Source organism: Osmerus eperlanus, chromosome 9, assembly GCF_963692335.1.
Source record: "Osmerus eperlanus chromosome 9, fOsmEpe2.1, whole genome shotgun sequence".
Taxonomy (NCBI): domain Eukaryota; kingdom Metazoa; phylum Chordata; class Actinopteri; order Osmeriformes; family Osmeridae; genus Osmerus; species Osmerus eperlanus.
Window position 1 is genome coordinate 16860180 of NC_085026.1, and position 20107 is coordinate 16880286.

Below are 20107 nucleotides of genomic sequence, written 5' to 3' on the forward strand. Positions count from 1 at the left end.
GGTATGCGTTAGCTGTGTAGTCCTCTGCAGGGCAAGCTAGTGAAGGCATATGGAGACTTTGACTCCTGTGTGGTTGTTTTCACAGGCAGAGAATGGTGCCATAAAGTGTCCTGGGATGGGGGTTGGGTTGGAGGTTGAAAGGGTTACAAATGAACCTGGTTGAGTTAAAGACACTGTGTTGTGGCTTGTTAGTGTTGGCCAATACAGTGCTACAGCAAGAGCCTTGACTAACTACATTTACATTTTATCATCATCAGTTGGCTGGAAAGCACAGAAAAAACGAACCTGCTCGTAGTCAGACATTGTGAAACCGCAGTTACATCATCAAAAATGATGACTTCGTGAACGTTGGCAACAGACCCCAATCTACTCTGCACCCAGCTGCCCCTCCACACATTATAAAAGGTCAGCAAAAAAAGGCGTGCAGTGTTTTCCATGTGTTTACTGTAGCCTATGCGTTCGGATGAGGCCGTATTGCTGACAGCGAGTTTGAACAATGACCCACCAAACAGCTGATTTTGTTGTCCTCTGGCACAACAGATGTTTACAGACATATTTTGGCATCCAATTGGAGACAATTGGACATGTCTGTCGTTACTTCAGTCACGAAATCAACTCTCATAAACTCTGACATATTCTTAACGACTCCACTAACTAGGTGAATGGTTAATAATAAGTATTGAAAGCTATGTTGCTTGTCCCTAGACTGTAGCCTTTGTTTACATAATAGAAGGTGCCGCCTCAAATCCAGCCTCGACCATATGAGGTACACGCAAGAGGGATGTGTAGCTAAAATATGATCTATTCTTTGACAAAAAAAAATGAAAAATAGCGATTTAGAGTGCTTCACTGGATTGTAGTTACTGTTTATCAATATATATTTAAAGGTAACTTCAAATAGATTAGAAGTCTAAAAAGTTTGTTGTCGACATTTTATAGCATGTCCCCCCTATAAAAAGTAAAAGAGTTGAGGATGGTATGCTCCGCCCTGCTCAAGGCTGTTTTTGTATCTGCTTCAGAGCGGAGTGAACCGCTAAATTACGTTAATGACTAGTGGTGGGTGTAATTTCCTCTAAAACTAAGTTTTAATTCCACGATTCGTAAAGGAAAACTGACTTGCCCAGTGACGCGACGTATTAGATGGGATTTGTAGAGTAAAATGGTAATCTCTTACGCTTTTTGAAGGGAACTCCTGTCTACTCTCCCTTCGACTGGGACGAGCGCATTAGATCGAGAGGAGCCTGCTGTACCGAGGAAAAAGCCTCATGTTTTCGCCAAGTCAAGAGGAGCACTGCGCCCTGACCAAAGACCCAGTGAAATACGGAGAGCTGGTAGTCTTAGGGTAAGATAACTTATAAATAATTGTATTGAATATAAACTTGTTTAACGAAATACATTTGACATTTAAAGTAATGAAAAAGTTTGTTGATGTAGACTACACGTTTGCAGTTCTTATAACCGCTGGCACGTTTCCTTGTCTGAAAATGTATTTTTGAGACGTTTTAAGTAATTTGTGTTTTACTGTCAACAATGGCCCAGGAATAAATGATTTGTTTACACAAGCAGAATGTTGTAATGGCTCGAACCACTCCGACAAATTCATGCTCTCACTTAACAAATCAGGCACGTGTGTAATCAGGAAAGCGTAGCCCAAGTTTTAAAATCCCAGTCTTAAACGCCCAACTGTAGTTTTTTTTGCCCGCAGTCGTGGTCGATAATTCGACACGGGAACACTAACTGATAACGTTTGTTGATGGTAAACCTGAGGCGGACATGAAAAGTCCTTCGTGTAAATGTGGAATTCCTATAAAGTTACAGCGCCAAGGTCTGCGCGCTCTCTGTTTCAACTTTGTACACAAGCAGCAGCGACTGCAGTCAGGTTTAGGAATTCGGAAGTGCTGCTGTCCCCTCCCCCAGTCCTTCGTACTGTTAAAAAAAGAAAAGCCACCGAGCCACAGTCGACTTGTGACTTCAAGGTAGAGAGGAGAGCTCGGGGTTTTCTCAAACATTTAGGTGGATACTGAAAAGCTAGTTTCTCACATTCAACGAAAGTATAACGTGCACACAAAAAGCTTGTGATCACAACAGGTGAAGGTTTTTGCTCTCTCTAGTCGTTCAAATCTTTACTTCTTAAACCGTTTCAGGACTGTTACCAAGTAATATTTGAATATTATTAATAATTTACATGACAAACTCACCCCAAGGTAAAGGCTGACCTGAAATACTGTTCCCAGACCAGAGCCCAAGGGCTATCCTATCACAAGGCCCCAGTTTGATTGGCTTCTAATGAAAGAATAACAGAAGTGTTTCAGTCGCTGGACCATGTTTAGGTTAGGCTGCTCGTCCAGCCTGTGGTAGAAAGTTAGCCTTGTTCTACATTCATGGTACGGTGTCATTATAAAAGATTGATGGGGAAGGTACGAAATAATGCATAAGTCATTTCTCTCGAGTTAGCTGCTTTGAGAATTTCATCTATGAGGCATCTGTTAAAAGCATTTGGGGTTAGGTGCTTTTGAAAGATTAATGTAGGCCCTACAAGAATATGGTTCTGTCCTCCCCCTTCCTTAACCCTCGTGCTGCCTTCGGGTCACATGACCCAAAGGTTCATAACGAACCATTGTTGTGTTTACCCAATACAAAAACAAATACAAATAATTTTCTTTTAACCATTCCAATGTGGGGGGTCTGAGACAGCCCGACAGTTAAAAGAAAATGCTTCACTTTGTTTTTTTATGAGGTAAATTTGTCGCAATACGACGGTGGGTCACAATGACTGATGGGTCAGAATGACCCGAAGATAACACAAGGGTTAAATACCCATTCACTCACTCTCTGTCTGTCTGTCTCTCTTTCTCTGTCTCTCTCCCCCCCTCTCTCCCCCCCTTCTCTCTCTCTCTCTCTCTCTCTCTCTCTCTCTCTCTCTCTCTCTCTCTCTCTCTCTCCCCTCTCTCTCCCCTCTCTCTCTAAATCCTGACACATTAGAGCGCTTACATTTGTACCCCCAGAGAACAAACACTGCTCTTGATAAGTTTGGAAGCGACGCAAAGCTGTCTCGAGCGTCTGCGGGCCGGTGGGGCCCCAGTCCCGGTGGAGTCAGGGCCACTGTGCCCACCTCCCCTGGCAGCGCATGGTGCCGTTGGCCCCGGCCAGCAGGGAGGCTGTGTGGGGGGGTCCTGGGGAATGAAAGGAGGGATTGATCAGTGCCTCCGCCTCTCCCTCATCTCCCTGTCCATTGTTCCTGCCAGCAGACTGGTCCTATTGAGAAGACGCTGTGTGTGGACACAGGTTGGCTTCTGCTGTGGGGACACAGGTTGGCTTCTGCTGTGGGGGACACAGGCTGGCTTCTGCTGTGGGGGACACAGGCTGGCTTCTGCTGTGGGGGACCCCAGCGGTACACTGGTACTACCCCCGCTGCCGCCGCTCATCTCTGACCTGAGACTGCAAGGAGCTGATGTGGCGATGCAGCCGTGACAACCAGAGCTCCACCGAGCCCTCGTGGTTACAGATGGGCTTTTTATATATTTTTGCCTTTTATCATCTGTTGTTATTGACAGGACAGTTGTAGAGAGTGGGGGGGGGGACATGCAAGCCTAAAAGGCCTGGACTTCTCTGGCGTTTTCGCTCCTACGTGACCTGTCTATGACCCAGCCAGTCATGCTGCTAGTCAGGACTATCACTAACGAATCGCCCTGCCTTCACCTCCCTTTACATGCTTCACATGGTGTGTGTGTGTGTGTGTGTGTGTGTGAGCTAGAGGACAGTTGAAAGCCTCTAATCCTTCCTGCTGAGTATCGTTCTAAATCCATTCCCTGTCTGGCACAGGTCAGAAGGGAAAGGGATTACAATTAGCCGCCGCTCAGCGTTAAAGAGGCTGTTCTAGCGAAAGAGCCGTGACACAAGAGGTTCAGGTGAAACAGACTTGCTGTCAGTCACAAAGAACTCACCGTGTGTGTCGCGTGTCACCCAGGGGAGCCACTGCTGAGGCATGCTGGGTAACGGGTAGTTACACCAGAGCTTCGCCCACGTCGGGCTTCGAACTCGGAGCTTAGTAGTCGCAAGCGCGACTACTAAACAGCTACGCTGTTTAGTAGTCGGCGCGGGTGGACTGTACTTACTTATTTACATTTAGTCATTTAGCAGACGCTCTTATCCAGAGCGACTTACAGTAAGTACAGGGACATTCCCCCGAGGCAAGTAGGGTGAAGTGACTTGCCCAAGGACACAACATCAGTTGGCATGAGCCATGTGTGTTGGATGGAGCAGAGCATGGGGTGTCTCAGCTGCAGAGACCAGCTGGTAGAGAGAGAGAGACACACAGAGAGAGAGAGAGAGAGAGAGAGAGACTAGTAATGACTGGACTGGAAGGTAGCCTACTTCTCAGTCACGAACTCACCATTGAAAGGCAGACGAGGGGAAGTGTTTGACTTCCTCAAACAAAAAACCTTTTAAAGATGATCTCAGACTATATTCTAATGTATGATGATTTTCATCTGTCTTTCGCTTTCATCCAAAGGGGATACACAGTACAGGAAGGATTTTCACCTACAGCTTCTTATTCTACAAGTGCTCTACCCACTCCCCCTAGTTTGATAGGACGGTACAACCATACCCGTGGAGGAAGGTTGTGTTTTTAGAGAATCTGGCTGAAGCCTTGCCATCACAAGGCTCCTAAACATAGACCAAATGAAAACACTCGCTGCAGAGTAGCTGTTACGATGAAGACATTTTGCGGAGGGTATTTTTGATCGAGTCGGTTCGGGTTCCACTCCGCTTGGGGAAAGAGACCTATTCTGGCATGTGGTGGAACCGTGTGAGTCAGTGTTCCAGCTTGTCTGCGCTGTCCTGGAAAGGCCAGCCTGCTTGACGCACATCCTCCCTCTGCCCCGGGACAGGAACAGCTGGAGGTCTGGTTCAGGAGCCGACAGACACAGGAACCAGTATTAAAGTCTGTTATGTAACGCTTGTAATCCAAGGTGATGCTTGCCTTACGGGACTAATATGGATGGTTGCCTTAGCGATGATGGCTCTGACCAAAGTGGATGTGGGCCCCAGTCCAGGGCACTCCCTCCAGAGTTTTATTTATCTTTATGTCCCAAAGATACTGTGTTTCGGCCTCTTCCGTGAAGCTAAAACAAAGTTCCTACTATACTGAGACTAACCTTTTTGTCTGTTTCTGTCTTTGTCCCCCTCTATATCTGTCTGTGTCTATATGTCTGTATCTCACTCTGTCTCTCCTCCCTCTCCCTTCTTTCTGTCTCTCTTTCTGTGTCCACATGTCTCTCTCTCCCTGTCTCTCTCTGTATCTCTCTCTCTCCCTGTCTCTCTCTGTATCTCTTTCTCTCTCTCCGTCTCTCTCTGTATCTCTCTCTCTCTGTATCTCTCTCTCTCCCTGTCTCTCTCTGTATCTCTCTCTCTCTCTCTCCCTGTCTCTCTCTGTATCTCTCTCTCTCCCTGTCTCTCTCTGTATCTCTCTCTCTCCCTGTCTCTATCTGTATCTCTCTCTCTCTCTCTCTCCCTGTCTCTCTCTGTATCTCTCTCTCTCTATATCAATGTCTCAGGTACAATGGCTCCCTGCCCAACGGGGACCGCGGTCGAAGGAAAAGCAGGTTTGCTCTCTACAGAAGGACGAAGGCCAACGGTGTCAAACCCAGCACAGTCCACATCCTGACCACTCCCCAGGCCAGCAAGGTAAACACTTCAGGAACAAGGTGTGATTTCAAGAAACGTCAACAGACACCGGTGTTGATTCATGCACCTGTCCAGAGTCTGTGTAAGCAATCACCTGAAGGAGCTATTGTAGTCAGCGAAAACGAGCATTTTTTTTTTCTGGGTTGGTGTGTCGTTGTCTAGTAGGTAAGCTGCTGGTGTAAGCCCCTCCTCCTAGCTGTTGTCTTGGGGAGAGTGTCTGCCAGGAATGGCCAGTTCCAGGACTGCATGTATGTCCTCTCACATTCCTGACTCTGGTCTCCTAGCAAAGATGGCCAAACAAGCCGGAGGGTGTGCTGACGTCGGCACTTCTCACAGGCGCTCACTTCAAAACCAAAACACTTCTCCTTTTCGTTTCACTCCCCTGGCTCCAAGGCCTTATGGGGTTGGGTTACTCTCTCTCTGTCTCTCTCTCTCACTCTCTGTCTCTCTCACTCTGTCTCTATCTCTTTGTCTCTCCCTATGTATCTCTCTCTCACTTTCTCTGTCTCTCTCTCTCTCTCTCTCTCTCTCTCTCTCTGTCTCTCTCTCTGTCTCTCTCTCTGTCCTTTCTCTCACACTCTGATTCTCCCACCCCCCCCAGTGTGACGAACGTGTGTTGATGGTTATCTTCGGGGCAGAGCTATGCGGGCTAGCTGCTAGCTGATAAGGGTTAGGAGTTGTTTCTCAGAAGGTCTGAGAGGCAGACGGCGCCAGGCTGTGTCACAACCAACCACATCCCTCCGCTCGAGGACACCGCTTCACCGAAGAGGGGAAGCTCTCCGGCTGGTGACCTTGCTCACCCTTCCCCCCTCCCCCCCCCCCCCAACACCCTGCCTCCGCCAACACCAGCTCTGGATTAGTAGGTTGAAGTTTGGAGGAAGTTGACCTCACACACACTCACACACAGGCTGTTGAAAATAGCTGTTCCTTCAGAGGCGGACAGGAATAGAAGTGTGTTTTGGAGTGTTCCTGGCCCTCATTGGCGGTCCTGTTTAGCTGTAGCACTGCTGACATGGTGGAATCCGGCAGCTCTGTGCTAGCGACAACAAGGCTGCAGCTCAGTCAGTAATGTCTGTTTCATTCAATTTTCTTTATCCCTCTCTCTCTCTTACCCTCCTTCCCTTTCTCTATCTCTCTCCCTCTCTCTCTCTAGTACACACTTTCCTCTCTACCTCCTCTTTGAATGCCTTTATTCCCTCCATCTCTAAATGTGTTTATTCTTTCTTTTCCCTCTTTCTAAATGTTCCTTCCTCCCCCCCTCTACGTGTATTTTCTCTCCCCCCCCCCCCTACGTGTATTTTCTCCCTCTACATGTATTTTCTCCCTCCCTCCCCCTCTCTACAAGCCTCGTCTCCCCCCCATAGCAGTGTTCCCATATGAGCTGTGAGCAGGCTGAGTGGGGCACACGTGACGGCACCCTGGTGCTCACGGCAGATAATGAGCACAGCTGATCTCTGCCACCCAGACAGCCCCCCATTCAGACCCTGCCGGTGCCTCTGCCACCCAGACAGCCCCCCATTCAGACCCTGCCGGAGCCTCTGCCACCCAGACAGCCCCCCATTCAGACCCTGCCTTTGCTCTCTAATCTGCGCGCTTGATCTCAATTGTGGAGGGGAACCTCTCTCCCCTCCCAGACCCAGGTGGAGGGGAACCTCTCTCCCCTTCCAGACCCAGGTGGAGGGGAACCTCTCTCCCCTCCCAAACCCAGGTGGAGGGGAACCTCTCTCCCCTCCCAGACCCAGGTGGAGGGGAACATCTCTCCCCTCCCAAACCCAGGTGGAGGGGAACCTCTCTCCCCTCCCAGACCCAGGTGGAGGGGAACATCTCTCCCCTCCCAAACCCAGGTGGAGGGGAACCTCTCTCCCCTCCCAGACCCAGGTGGAGGGGAACATCTCTCCCCTCCCAAACCCAGGTGGAGGGGAACCTCTCTCCCCTCCCAGACCCAGGTGGAGGGGAACCTCTCTCCCCTCCCAGACCCAGGTGGAGGGGAACCTCTCTCCCCTCCCAGACCCAGGTGGAGGGGAACCTCTCTCCCCTCCCAAACCCAGGTGGAGGGGAACATCTCTCCCCTCCCAGACCCAGGTGGAGGGGAACCTCTCTCCCCTCCCAGACCCAGGTGGAGGGGAACCTCTCTCCCCTCCCAAACCCAGGTGGAGGGGAACCTCTCTCCCCTCCCAAACCCAGGTGGAGGGGAACATCTCTCCCCTCCCAGACCCAGGTGGAGGGGAACCTCTCTCCCCTCCCAGACCCAGGTGGAGGGGAACATCTCTCCCCTCCCAGACCCAGGTGGAGGGGAACCTCTCTCCCCTCCCAGACCCAGGTGGAGGGGAACATCTCTCCCCTTCCAGACCCAGGTGGAGGGGAACATCTCTCCCCTCCCAGACCCAGGTGGAGGGGAACCTCTCTCCCCTCCCAGACCCAGGTGGAGGGGTTGGGCCTCTGTTCCTTCTGTAATACAGACAAGCTTCTCTGTCTGCTACTGCAGCACACTGCTGCTCTGACCCACTTTCTCACTCCCTGACTCGCATGTTTGGGAAGCGGAAATCACAGATTAGTGTGCTGGTTGGCTGGTTGACAGGCTGGCTGGCTGGCTGTTGATGTGGAAGTGTCTCTACTGGTTTTGCTCCTCTCCTCCTCTCTAGGCAGTTCAGCTGATAGCCTGGCATCTGTTGACCAGAGTCCAGAGGACACTTAATGGTTTGCTGTCATGGGAGTGTTAGTTCACAGGAACACAACCCCCCCCCCCCCACACACACACACACACACACACTCAAAGTGCTTTAGTCCCTGGCCTGTAGTGTGCAGTGATCTTAGCAAGATTATTGCAACAGTACTGGCCCTGATGGTGTAGGGGACTGGGCATGCTCACATCGTGATCCGCAGCCTGAGCCGCTGTGGACTTTGACACAGTACTCAGTCACATGGCCAGCTTCCTGATTCCATCACCAGGAAGCACAAGGCCTTTGTTGTTGTGGCTGTATGTAGCGTCAGACATGATCAACGTGAAGTTCAGTCGCCAGTATTAGCGCTTTGATCCTTCTCTGAAGGACCTCACTGTGTTGCAGTTGTGAGAACAGATCCAGTCTCTGAAACATGTCCTTTGTTTGTGTTGCAGGCGGTGCACTGTAAAGGCCAGCACAGTATCTCCTACACCCTGTCCAGGAACCACACTGTGGTGGTGGAGTACTGCCATGACAAAGACACCGACATGTTTCAGGTAAAGCCCAACCGCCAACCAGGCAGCCATTTTGAAAAACGATTGTTGTGTTTATAGATGAAGCTCTGTTTCTAGAACTCTCCGCCACCACCAGAGACGATTCGGTTGTGCACACACGGGCCTCATGGTCAGGCTGTTCCTCTGCCGATCTGTGGAGACAGACTGGTGCAAGCTGAGCAGATTGAGGAAGTGAAAGGAGAAGATGATCTGTTTTGTTCTTCCTAGGCCAGAATATGATCCGAGTTCTACTACATGCCCTACGTATGACATGTAGTGTCTCTGTGGCAAAACATGATATTAGGTTTTTGTCTATGTCTGATATTTCTCCTTTGACATGTCATGCTGTGTGTGATCACCTGACCAAGTCACATGTCATCTAGTCTAAAAAAAGTTCCCAGAAATCATAGAAATGTAACCGGAACATTCCGTCATTTTGCAAAAAACTTATATAACCTATGAAATTGGTTACTGACCCTTTATTTTTTATTTTTTTATTCAGTTTGAACAACATGTTCCTATAAGTTTGTCGTGAAGTTGCTACGTCATGACCTAATCATGTTCATTGATCTTGTGACTGTGCTTCTTGCAGATCGGCCGCTCCACGGAGAGCCCTATAGACTTTGTGGTGACGGACACGGTGTCGGGGACCCAGGAGGGAGAGGACACGCCCGTCACCCAGAGCACCATCTCCCGCTTCGCCTGCAGGGTGGTCTGCGAGCGCACACCCCCCTTCACCGCCCGCATCTACGCTGCCGGCTTCGACTCCTCCAAGAACATCTTCCTGGGGGTACGGAGGGAGGGAGGCAGGGAGGGAGGGAGGGGGAGAGGGAGGGAGGGAGGGAGGGAGAGAGAGAGGGAGGGAGGGAGGGAGGTCTTCCTGTTTTCATTAGAGTAGGCTGGATGGATGGTTGGATGGATGGTTGGCTGTTGATGTGGAATTGTTTCTCTACTGGTTTGGCTCCTCTCCCCCTCTCTAGGGAGCTGACGTTCATGTGTTCATCTCCTAACTTCATGTTCCATGGAACACACTCCATGTGTTTATGGGTGTAAATGGGAAATGTGGACGCTCTCAGTTGCTCATTAACATTTAAAGACACGATGGTTACTGCCCTGTTTTGCAAGCTGGAACACCACCGCACTGCCAAAATGCAAGTTTGCCTGGAATGCAACTAACCACACAGAGCAAACTAGATTAGCAAACACAATTTCTACCGTTACGCAAGGAGCCTGTGTGTGTGTTTGCCTGTGAGTGTGTGTTTGCCTGCGTGTGACGTTGCTCTTGCTCCTCCCCAACCTTTTTAGGAGAAAGCTGCCAAGTGGAAGAACCCAGATGGTCACATGGACGGCCTGACGACCAATGGGGTGCTGGTGATGCACCCGAGGGGCGGGTTCACGGAGGAGTCGAAGCCAGGAGTGTGGAGGGAGATCTCTGTGTGTGGAGACGTTTACACCCTGAGAGAGACGCGCTCGGCCCAGACCAGAGGGAGACTGGTGAGGAGCAGCGCTCGCTCTCACACTCATCCTCTCACACTCATCCTCTCACACACTCATCCTCTCACACACTCATCCTCTCACACACTCATCCTCTCACACACTCATCCTCACACACTCATCCTCTCACACACTCATCCTCACACACTCATCCTCTCACACTCATCCTCTCACACTCATCCTCTCACACTCATCCTCTCACACACTCATCCTCTCACACACTCATCCTCTCACACACTCATATCCTCTCACACACTCATATCCTCTCACACACTCATATCCTCTCACACACTCATATCCTCTCACACACTCATCCTCTCACACACTCATCCTCTCACACTCATCCTCACACTCATCCTCTCACACACTCATATCCTCTCACACACTCATATCCTCTCACACACTCATATCCTCTCACACACTCATATCCTCTCACACACTCATATCCTCTCACACACTCATATCCTCTCACACACTCATATCCTCTCACACACTCATATCCTCTCACACTCATCCTCTCACACACTCATCCTCTCACACTCATCCTCTCACACTCATCCTCTCACACTCATCCTCACACACTCATCCTCACACACTCATCCTCTCACATTCATCCACTCACATTCATCCACTCACACACTCATCCACTCACACACTCATCCTCTCACATTCATCCACTCACACACTCATCCTCTCACATTCATCCTCTCACATTCATCCTCACACTCATCCTCTCACACTCATCCAGCATCTATTGTTCTTTAAACAAACATCAAAGCTAATTTAACAAGGGAGACCACTTAAACGTAGATTTGTATGTTATTGATCTATTTAAAAGGGACCATCTGTAGTTAACCCTTGTGTTATCTTCGGGTCATTCTGACCCATCAGCCGTGTGACCCACCGTCGTATTGCGACAAATTTACCTCATACAAAAACAAAGTGAAGCATTTTCTTTTAACCGTTGGGCTGTCTCAGACCCCCCACATTGCAAAGGTTAAAAGAAAATTATTTTTATTAGTTTTTGTATTGGGTAAAACTGGGTAAACACAATGATGGTTCGTTATGAACCTTTGGGTCATGTGACCCGAAGGCAGCACAAGGGTTAAAACCGTAAATATCATCCTTTGATGCACCGTCAGCTCATTCACATCTGTAGTCCCACGGCAGGTCCTTAAGATGCACCTCCTGAATAGACTCAGCATTATATTCAGCAGATGACGTGTGTGCCCTCAGAGTAAACACCCTCCCCACAACAAACCACTCATTTTCCACCTGACTCAGATTTCCCTTCACGCGTGAAGCATATAATATCCAAAGACACCCAACCTGTTTCCAGACTAGTTCCTAGCCAGCGTCCCCAGCCTCTGCGAGTAGCAGGACTTCCTCTGTGCTCTTCTAACGTGCTGCGCCGCCCGGCTCCCCCTGCAGGTGGAGACAGAGAGCAACGTACTGCTGGACGGCTCCCTGGTGGACCTGTGCGGAGCCACCCTGCTGTGGCGCACGGCCGACGGCCTCTTCCACACCCCCACCCAGAAGCACCTGGAGGCCCTGCGGCAGGAGATCAACGCGGGGCGTCCGCAGTGCCCCGTGGGCCTCAACACCCTGGCCTTCCCCAGCCTGCAGCGCAGCCGTGCCCTGCCCTCCCTGGAGGACAAGCAGCCCTGGGTGTACCTGGCGTGCGGCCACGTGCACGGCTACCACGACTGGGGCCACCGGTCGGAGCAGGAGCCCAACGCCCAGCGGGAGTGCCCCATGTGCCGGACGGTGGGGCCGTACGTGGCCCTGTGGCTGGGCTGCGAGCCGGCCTTCTACGTGGACACGGGGGCTCCTACTCATGCCTTCGTGCCCTGTGGACACGTGTGCTCGGAGAAGTCGGCCAAGTACTGGGCGGAGATCCCGCTGCCCCACGGCACGCACGCCTTCCACGCCGCCTGCCCCTTCTGCGCCACCCAGCTCAGCCTCACCCAGGGCTGTGCCAAGCTCATCTTCCAGGGACCCATCGACTGATCCGCGGGGGGTCTGTCCCTGGCCCCCGAGTGGGGGGCAGGGAGGGCAGGAGCGCCAACATGCTGTGAAACTGTTCCCGTTTCCTTTTTGTTTTTTTCTGTTTTTTTTTTTTTATCACGTGACTGTGGTGGGGATCCAGGCCTCCCCAGGCAAGCTGGACTGGGGTGTGCACAGCCTCTGTGTGGGCCAAGGCTCCGTGCAGCTTAACCCAGAGGCAGCGGTCCATAACACTGTGTTTGACTTGGACTTCTTCTGGGTCTTTGGAGGGCCGCGGGGACAAACACAACACACAGATGTGGAACACACTTGACTTGAGGCTGGACAACCAAACCCTCTCAACTGAACTGTCACACAGCCATTAGTTTTTCGTTTTCAACAGAGCTGAAACCTCTTTTTCTTTTTTGCTGATGATGCTGCTCATTTCAAGTACAAGGGCTATGAAATAAGGGGTGAGAGAGAGTTGTTTGGACTACCCGTCATGAACCATCACGTCAGTCCCGTCTTCTTCCAGTGGACAGGGCCGGTCTGGGATTCTTCCAGTGGACAGGGCCGGTCTGGGATTCTTCCAGTGGACAGGGCCGGTCTGGGATTCTTCCAGTGGACAGGGCCGGTCTGGGATTCTTCCAGTGGACAGGGCCGGTCTGGGATTCTTCCAGTGGACAGGGCCGGTCTGGGATTCTTCCAGTGGACAGGGCCGGTCTGGGATTCTTCCAGTGGACAGGGCCGGTCTGGGATTCGCCACGCTGGTTCCTGCTGGCTTTGAGATGAAAGATTCCTGCAGTGCCCGACAGCTGGCCTGTTGGCTGTGAGAAGGTCAGAGCTAGCCTGCGACGCTCATCTGGTGGAACAGGCTGCAAGGCCCTAAAGAACATGGAACCTGGGCACTGACCTGTCTGTTAGCTTGGAGAACTGACCTGAGACTAAAGTCAACACAAAACTTTCTCTGTGTGTACATAGATGTATCCCAGTGCCTAGGAAGCCCAGTGAATCCTGGGAATATTTTTTTGCTAGACTATTAAAAAAAAAAGCAATTTGGTGAAGGCGTAGGGTTCGAATTTTAAATACAATGTAAGTATAAAGATATGAAAGCCGATATGGGGGTCCCTTTCCACATTTTTATCTTTTTAAGAAGTATTTTACTACACTGAGGCCCGTGTACAGTTTTCTAATGAAAATGTTAATATATTTTTCTCTTGTTTAACTATTGTGTGCAGTAGGTTGAACTGTGCAGGTTTGTTTAATGTGTCAACACTCTGTAGAGCTCAATCAGGGCTCCCCCCTCTCCAGTCAAGAAACAAGAGGCTAAGTCAATCAACATAGTGAACCATGATGGCAATGAATGTATTCCAATACATGGATTCTCCTCACCAACTGTGCTTTATCCTGAATTGTAGCTATTCCTTCAGTGAGAACAGCTCGATCTGTTTCTAATCAACGTGCTGCAAAACCGCACAGGCGTCTCATGACGTCAACAAGGCCTTGTTCAGCAGTTAAGAGAGAGAGTACCTGTTTTAGGAGCGTTCTCTGGGGGCAAATCCATCCACACCTGTGAGCTGGTTTTGGTCTCGCCCCGCACTCGAATTTACTGCGTTCGATCTGCACTGTTCCATTCTTAGCTTTATCTCGTGCTGGGTGCGATCCAGTGATTTGTACACTGCATAGCCTCGCGCAGTCACAGGCAGCAGCATTACAGGATTATACCAAATAATATGAGGCTGGACTGTTTCCTCTCCAGACGCCTCCTTCAACCCAAAGTGTTGCTGTAAACGAACTTGGAACCAAAACTCTGAGAACAGTCTGGTCTTTCCCTCGCTGGCACTGTGCGGCTCACCAGGCGCCGAGGATCAGAATATTATCTTGCACAATGCCAATCTTTTTTTTTTTTTTTTATCCAATTGTGGAAATTGATTAAGTGGTCCAAATAAGCTTATGAATGAGAACAGACATTTAAGTTAGTGAAAAGTACAAAGTAAGTACAAAAACTGAAGATTCGGACAAATACGTGCTTAACGCTGGCTTGCTCGACCGTGCCCGTATGTAGACTAAAGTACCAACTGTCGCTATTCCTAAATAGTATAGTGAGCAAGGAGGTTGACGGCGGAGTTATTATAGCCACCAAATGTAAGAGTTAGCCTACATTATCAATCAATAGCTGTGAAAATACATTTTAGAGCTATACTTTTCAACAACGTTGAAGCCAAATGATTTAGACATTACGTGGGTCTCCGTTGTGCAAACGGGCTCGCTTCCCCGTGACACACGTACTGCATGGCTGACTGCTGAGACGCCGTTGGGCTCGCTGCCTCAGCGGGGTGAAGCCATGTTAAACGGCCCGGCAGAGAGAGGGCAAGAGAGGCTTGGTTTTTGTGATTTCTCTGCGGAGCAGGGTGACAGACGTGTCCTGCTGTAGCATTCCTTTCAACACTTTAGCTGTACGCGTTACTCTAGTACCTACACAGTTCCCTTCACGGTCCCTTTTACGTGCTCTGTAGCCTACCAACAACAAAAAGCAGCCGCCGTAAACATTCCCCGTAGAAGACTTGGGTGTGGTCCGTGATGACCTCCGGCGCCGGGACTGTCTCTGACTTTGTAACTCTGAATACAGGCCTTGACACGCACTGATGCCCCCAAAGCCTACTTGCAAAATAAACAGAAGAAAAAAAAACATTAGTCTGTTCTTTATTTCTTTTCTTTTTTTACGACTCCTATTTTTTTGTGTTGGTGTGATCAATAATTAACATAACGGTAACTGTGAATAGCACTGCTATAAGGTTTCTGTCTCTTTACTCTTACTGTAAAAGGTAGGGCTTGTGTTTGGTCTCTGAACCCGTTTTAAAAGTGAAAGGAAACATGCTTTTAGAGATGGCGAGCCACCCGGCAGAAAATGATCTTTAGTTTATTATATTAGTGTGGCTTTGGTGGTTGCCAACAAGTTACATCATTCTTCGGTTTGTCAGATCAGATCAGTCCTGTCTTCATTCAGAAGCCTCCTCTCTTCTGTCAGGGTGTCATTCCCTGTGTCCGCCACACCAGGGCGCTATTCCCTCAACAATAGTGCAGCGCTGCCAGATCCCCAATAATTATCTTATATGACAAACAACATGGAGAGAAAATTGCATTTTATCAATGAAAAATAACAATTGTGGATATAAACGGATGTATGACTGCTGTGCCTATTACTTCATTTAATTGATCTGCACGTGGCACGAGCATGGCTGAAATGTATTGAAGCCTTTGGGCTTGAGATATTTATACACACTATTTGATTTGATTAACTGGATCACTCTTATGATGTCATTAATGCCATAACATATAAATTATAGCTTATTGTTTCTCAATATGCAAAGTAAATAATACGTAGGCCTATTTTTTTTTTTTTTTTACAACAAGCAATCCTGGTAAAATGGTGGGTGGGTCCAAGTCACGCGGATGTACCGTTTATTTTTTGACTGTAGAATAATTATGTATGCTTGTGGGTATTTTGTACAATGATGATGACATTTTCCATCATCCATATGTGACTTCATCTCCTCTAAAATAAGGGAACATGAAAGGATTTAAATACATAACATGTCAGTTAGGCAGTTGGAGAAGGAAGGAGCAGTGGGATGCCATGGTACCTAATTAACATTTCTCCGGTTGACGTGAGGAAGTTCATGTGTCTGCTCCTGCGCCTGTTTTTCTGAATGACAGAGGAGACACTGAAGGTGACAGCATGCTAATTTGGAGATCACTGGTTGGCTTCCCTGCTTTATGTGGGGCAGGGTTATGCAAATTAATAAAACTGACAATGACTTACCAGAGCCAGTTTACTTAATGTACAAAGTAGCCATTTTTATGGACTTTTGTACATTTACAGAAAAAATAAATTCAAGACCACTGAAATTACATGAACTGATAATTGGGAATGACTAAAGCATGAAATTAACTTTCAGTTTTTGAGCTAAATACCCAAATTCGGTTACATTTGCCAATTCTGAGAACCATGGCTCTTACACGTAGGCCTGTGTAAGCTGAATCTGAAGCTGTTGTTATAAAGCAGTCATTTTCAAAGAAAACGCGCTTAATTATATTTCCCATCAAGGTGGATATACAACCCATGAAAGACGCTGGGAAAACGCTACTTAACGCCAAGTCTGTCGAGGTTCTCCGGTCTGCAGTGTTTGAGGTGTCCATCAACTCTACACCACAAACACACTAAGAGGGAAACGGAGACATTGTCTGTGATTCCTTCATCCGGCTGACAGTCTCAAGCAGGATGCCTGTCTGCCTTCATCGTGGCCCGTGTCTGGATAAAAGCCGTGGAGAGGAAGGGTAAGTCTCCTATCAGCCAGGGAGAGATACAGACAGACTCACGGGAAGGAGATAGAACGAGTTACCGAGATGACACACCTCTCTGAAAAATCTGACAGGATGCTTTCTGACGTCGTTTCTCCGTTTATAAGAGAAGAGATTACAAAGAAAGTTTGTGAGAGAGCATTGTCAAGAGGAGTGTGTGTATTTGTATTTAGAATGTTTGGTGCCCAACCATTAACACAATGTAACTGTGGTACATCTAAAGGAGACCCAAGATTGAGCACAATTATCATTAATTCTCTGTGATCGTAAATGGTTGATGAACGGCCTACCATGGGGTGCTTGTATGCTGGGCATCGTGTGCAATGTGTTGTTGTCTTGTTGAATTCCTGGCTAAACCTTATTATCCTGGCAGGAGACGCAATCTAACTGTGTCAGAATGGTGTGTAACCCTGATTTCTGTTTGTGTCTCCTCATCTCTTGTCTGTCCAAGACCCGGTGAACTGGCAGGCGAAATGCCACAGGTGGCTGGGGGCTGCGCGCCAAGCTATCAATAGGACACCTTATTCTTGCGAGTAGGCGGCTGTGATATTTACCTCTCAACCCAGCGTGCGACCGAGGCAAATGATATGCAGATTGTCGTCTGTAAATAAGAGATAGTGTTTTCTCCCCCTTTGCGTAAATGAAGTAACAACACACGCGCCCTCATTTCCTCACGCACAAACACAACAAGACGCACGTTTGTTTCCCTGCTTTTTAATTTAGTAAACTTGGCAGTCGTTTTAATCTCCCAGCAAATTGAACCGGTAGGGGATCGTGGCAAGCGTTGGATAAATGTTATTAATTCCTAGCGATATCTGTCTTGTGCAATTAGTCACTGTTTGCCACGGCAAACATCTCATTAATTAACCCCACCATTTTCTGTCATAACTGGTGTCCCGCGTTTACACAAAAGGGTCAAACGGGTTGGTCGAAAGTTTACAGCTCATTCTTCTCCGACCACCTGAGCACCACTGTGCAGGAAAAGCAAACTCAAAAACGGAATTGCAAATAATTCGGAAAAAGTCAGTCATATGGACGGTTACATTTTACTAAGAAAATAAAAAGCCTATCATTCGGAATTATAAAAGGAGTAGCTTTCAATAAGACTAAATCATTATTGCTTTAAAAAGTTCAGTACAACATGTAAAGAACAGGCCTGCCATAGGCTTGCAGATGGTCCACAACAACGAACCCCATAAAAAAAAAAAAAAAAATGTACTTAATAAAGCACAGACAAAAAAGGTCAAACTTGTTAGACACGCTCCTGGATCACTTGTTTCTCTATCATCCTACGCTCCATACCCCCCTCCCTCCCCCCTCCTCCCCCCTCCCCCCTCCTCCCCCTTTACCTCTCCCCTCTGTGGGAACAGCATCCTCATCCAAACAAGGGGACAAATTACTTTAATTACGGAGTAATTGCAGAGTCTTGTGTTAATTAAATCTTTATCAGTTTAAGTAAGTGGATTGCTCCCACATGGAATCCATGCTGTGATACGCTGCCTCTTTTTCTCCCTCCTCCTGTTAGCTCTGTATTTCCCATCACATTATAACACCATCCTGCCTTTACTCTCCCTCCCCTCCCTCCCTCCTGCCTCTTTTTCTCCCTCCTCCTGTTAGCTCTGTATTTCCCATCACATTATAACACCATCCTGCCTTTACTCTCCCTCCCCTCCCTCCCTCCTGCCTCTTTTTCTCCCTCCTCCTGTTAGCTCTGTATTTCCCATCACATTATAACACCATCCTGCCTTTACTCTCCCTCCCCTCCCTCCCTCCTGCCTCTTTTTCTCCCTCCTCCTGTTAGCTCTGTATTTCCCATCACATTATAACACCATCCTGCCTTTACTCTCCCTCCCCTCCCTCCCCCGCTCTGTTTTAGGATCAGAGTGCTACAGTAGAGAGCAGTTTGGGCTAACTCTGTCAGTAGCCAGCTGTTTTCCAGAAATGGCATCAAACATGATAGAAACCACGTAAGGGAGTGGCCTTCACTGCAAACTGAGATACAAGATTTATCTTTAGGTTCCTGGTGTTTTTCAAAATTGAATCCTCTCATTTTAATTGGTCGCAACTAGGTGAACTGCTCTGGGCAATTGAAACAAGGGCTCCCTTTGTGGTCCCCTGCATTCCCAACCCCATTATGTTTTATTGTGCAAAATGTTGATTATGATTTGTTTTATCCTTGCCATTCATCTAGTTTTATGAGAATTTGATGAGCCACAAAGTACAAAGACACGACTGCTGGTTCTGGTCTAACATCCCTGTAATCAAGGGGCACAAGACCGGCTGGCATATGTCTCCCTTCAACATGACAGGCCACTGAGTTTATCCACAACAGGATGAGAGCTTTATGTGAATATAGTGTGGTTTTGCTGCCAGCTGTGTTGAGATCCATTCACACTACAAACCCCTCTTTAAGGAGTGTTTACAATATTCTGATATTATCACACTCTTGAATGTAAGCTTGCTACAGGCTTGTGAAGTAATATTTCTCCACCTACCTCTGTCAGTATTCTGGGCTAGCACCCACTACCAGAAGGTGAAGAAGGAGACCTTGTCCTTGCTTGTGTTTGTAATCAGTGGGTCTCTGTGTGTGAACGCCGGCTGCACACGTGGACAGTGTGGTTCAGTCTGTGTGCGTCTGTATGGTGGGAGGATGAACAATTCTAATATGGATGTAAGTGTGAAGCCTATTTCAAAGAGGCTTAAATGGATTACACCTCATTTGAGGCATGCTTACGGTGAGATTAAAACAGATATGTGTGATTGACAAAGACGGAGAGGAACGTTGGATCAAATACATCTTCATGAGTCGCCACGCGTCTGAGAGTTGGTGTGTGGCGCTTGCCTTGGAGTGTTGCACCCGTAGTGTGTCCTGATAACCACTATGTCACAACAAGCTAAATCTGCAGGGGTTGATAGGAGACTAATTCCATTGTTAATAAGGTTTGTGACAGAGTTCGGTGGAGGGGGCAGACTGAGAGAACAGTCAAGCTCTGAGGGACCTCACCTCCATCACCACCATCACCACCATCACCTCCATCACCTCCATCACCTCCATCACCTCCCTCACCTCCATCACCACCATCACCTCCATCACCACCATCACCACCATCACCTCCATCACCTCCATCACCACCATCACCTCCATCACCTCCATCACCTCCATCACCACCATCACCTCCATCACCTCCATCACCTCCATCACCACCATCACCTCCATCACCACCATTTACAACCTTTTATTTATCACTTCCTACTACAAATCCCCTGAGCTGCGACACATGAACTCTCCCTACACACACACACACACCACACACCACACACCACACACACACACACACACACAGGCATCTACCAAATTAGTGA

At 48.5% G+C, this 20107-nt stretch overlaps 1 protein-coding gene across 1 annotated transcript; it reads left to right on the forward strand.

Moving 5' to 3' along the window:
• Window positions 1-992: 992 nt before the first annotated feature.
• On the forward strand, window positions 993-15073 carry peli2 (pellino E3 ubiquitin protein ligase family member 2). The gene is made up of 6 exons (XM_062470012.1): window positions 993-1342; window positions 5559-5688; window positions 8804-8905; window positions 9495-9692; window positions 10208-10396; window positions 11828-15073. The coding sequence occupies exons 1-6, from the start codon at window positions 1266-1268 to the stop codon at window positions 12404-12406; spliced, it is 1275 nt and encodes a 424-aa protein (XP_062325996.1). The 5' UTR covers window positions 993-1265; the 3' UTR covers window positions 12407-15073.
• Window positions 15074-20107: the final 5034 nt, after the last annotated feature.

Bases quoted from the DNA above. Each gene is read 5' to 3' on its own strand.
- peli2 (XM_062470012.1), top strand. From the start codon at position 1,266: ATGTTTTCGCCAAGTCAAGAGGAGCACTGCGCCCTGACCAAAGACCCA. The intron at 5,689-8,803 runs GTAAACACTTCA...TTTGTGTTGCAG, and splicing joins CCACTCCCCAGGCCAGCAAG to GCGGTGCACTGTAAAGGCCA. The intron at 9,693-10,207 runs GTACGGAGGGAG...CAACCTTTTTAG, and splicing joins CCAAGAACATCTTCCTGGGG to GAGAAAGCTGCCAAGTGGAA.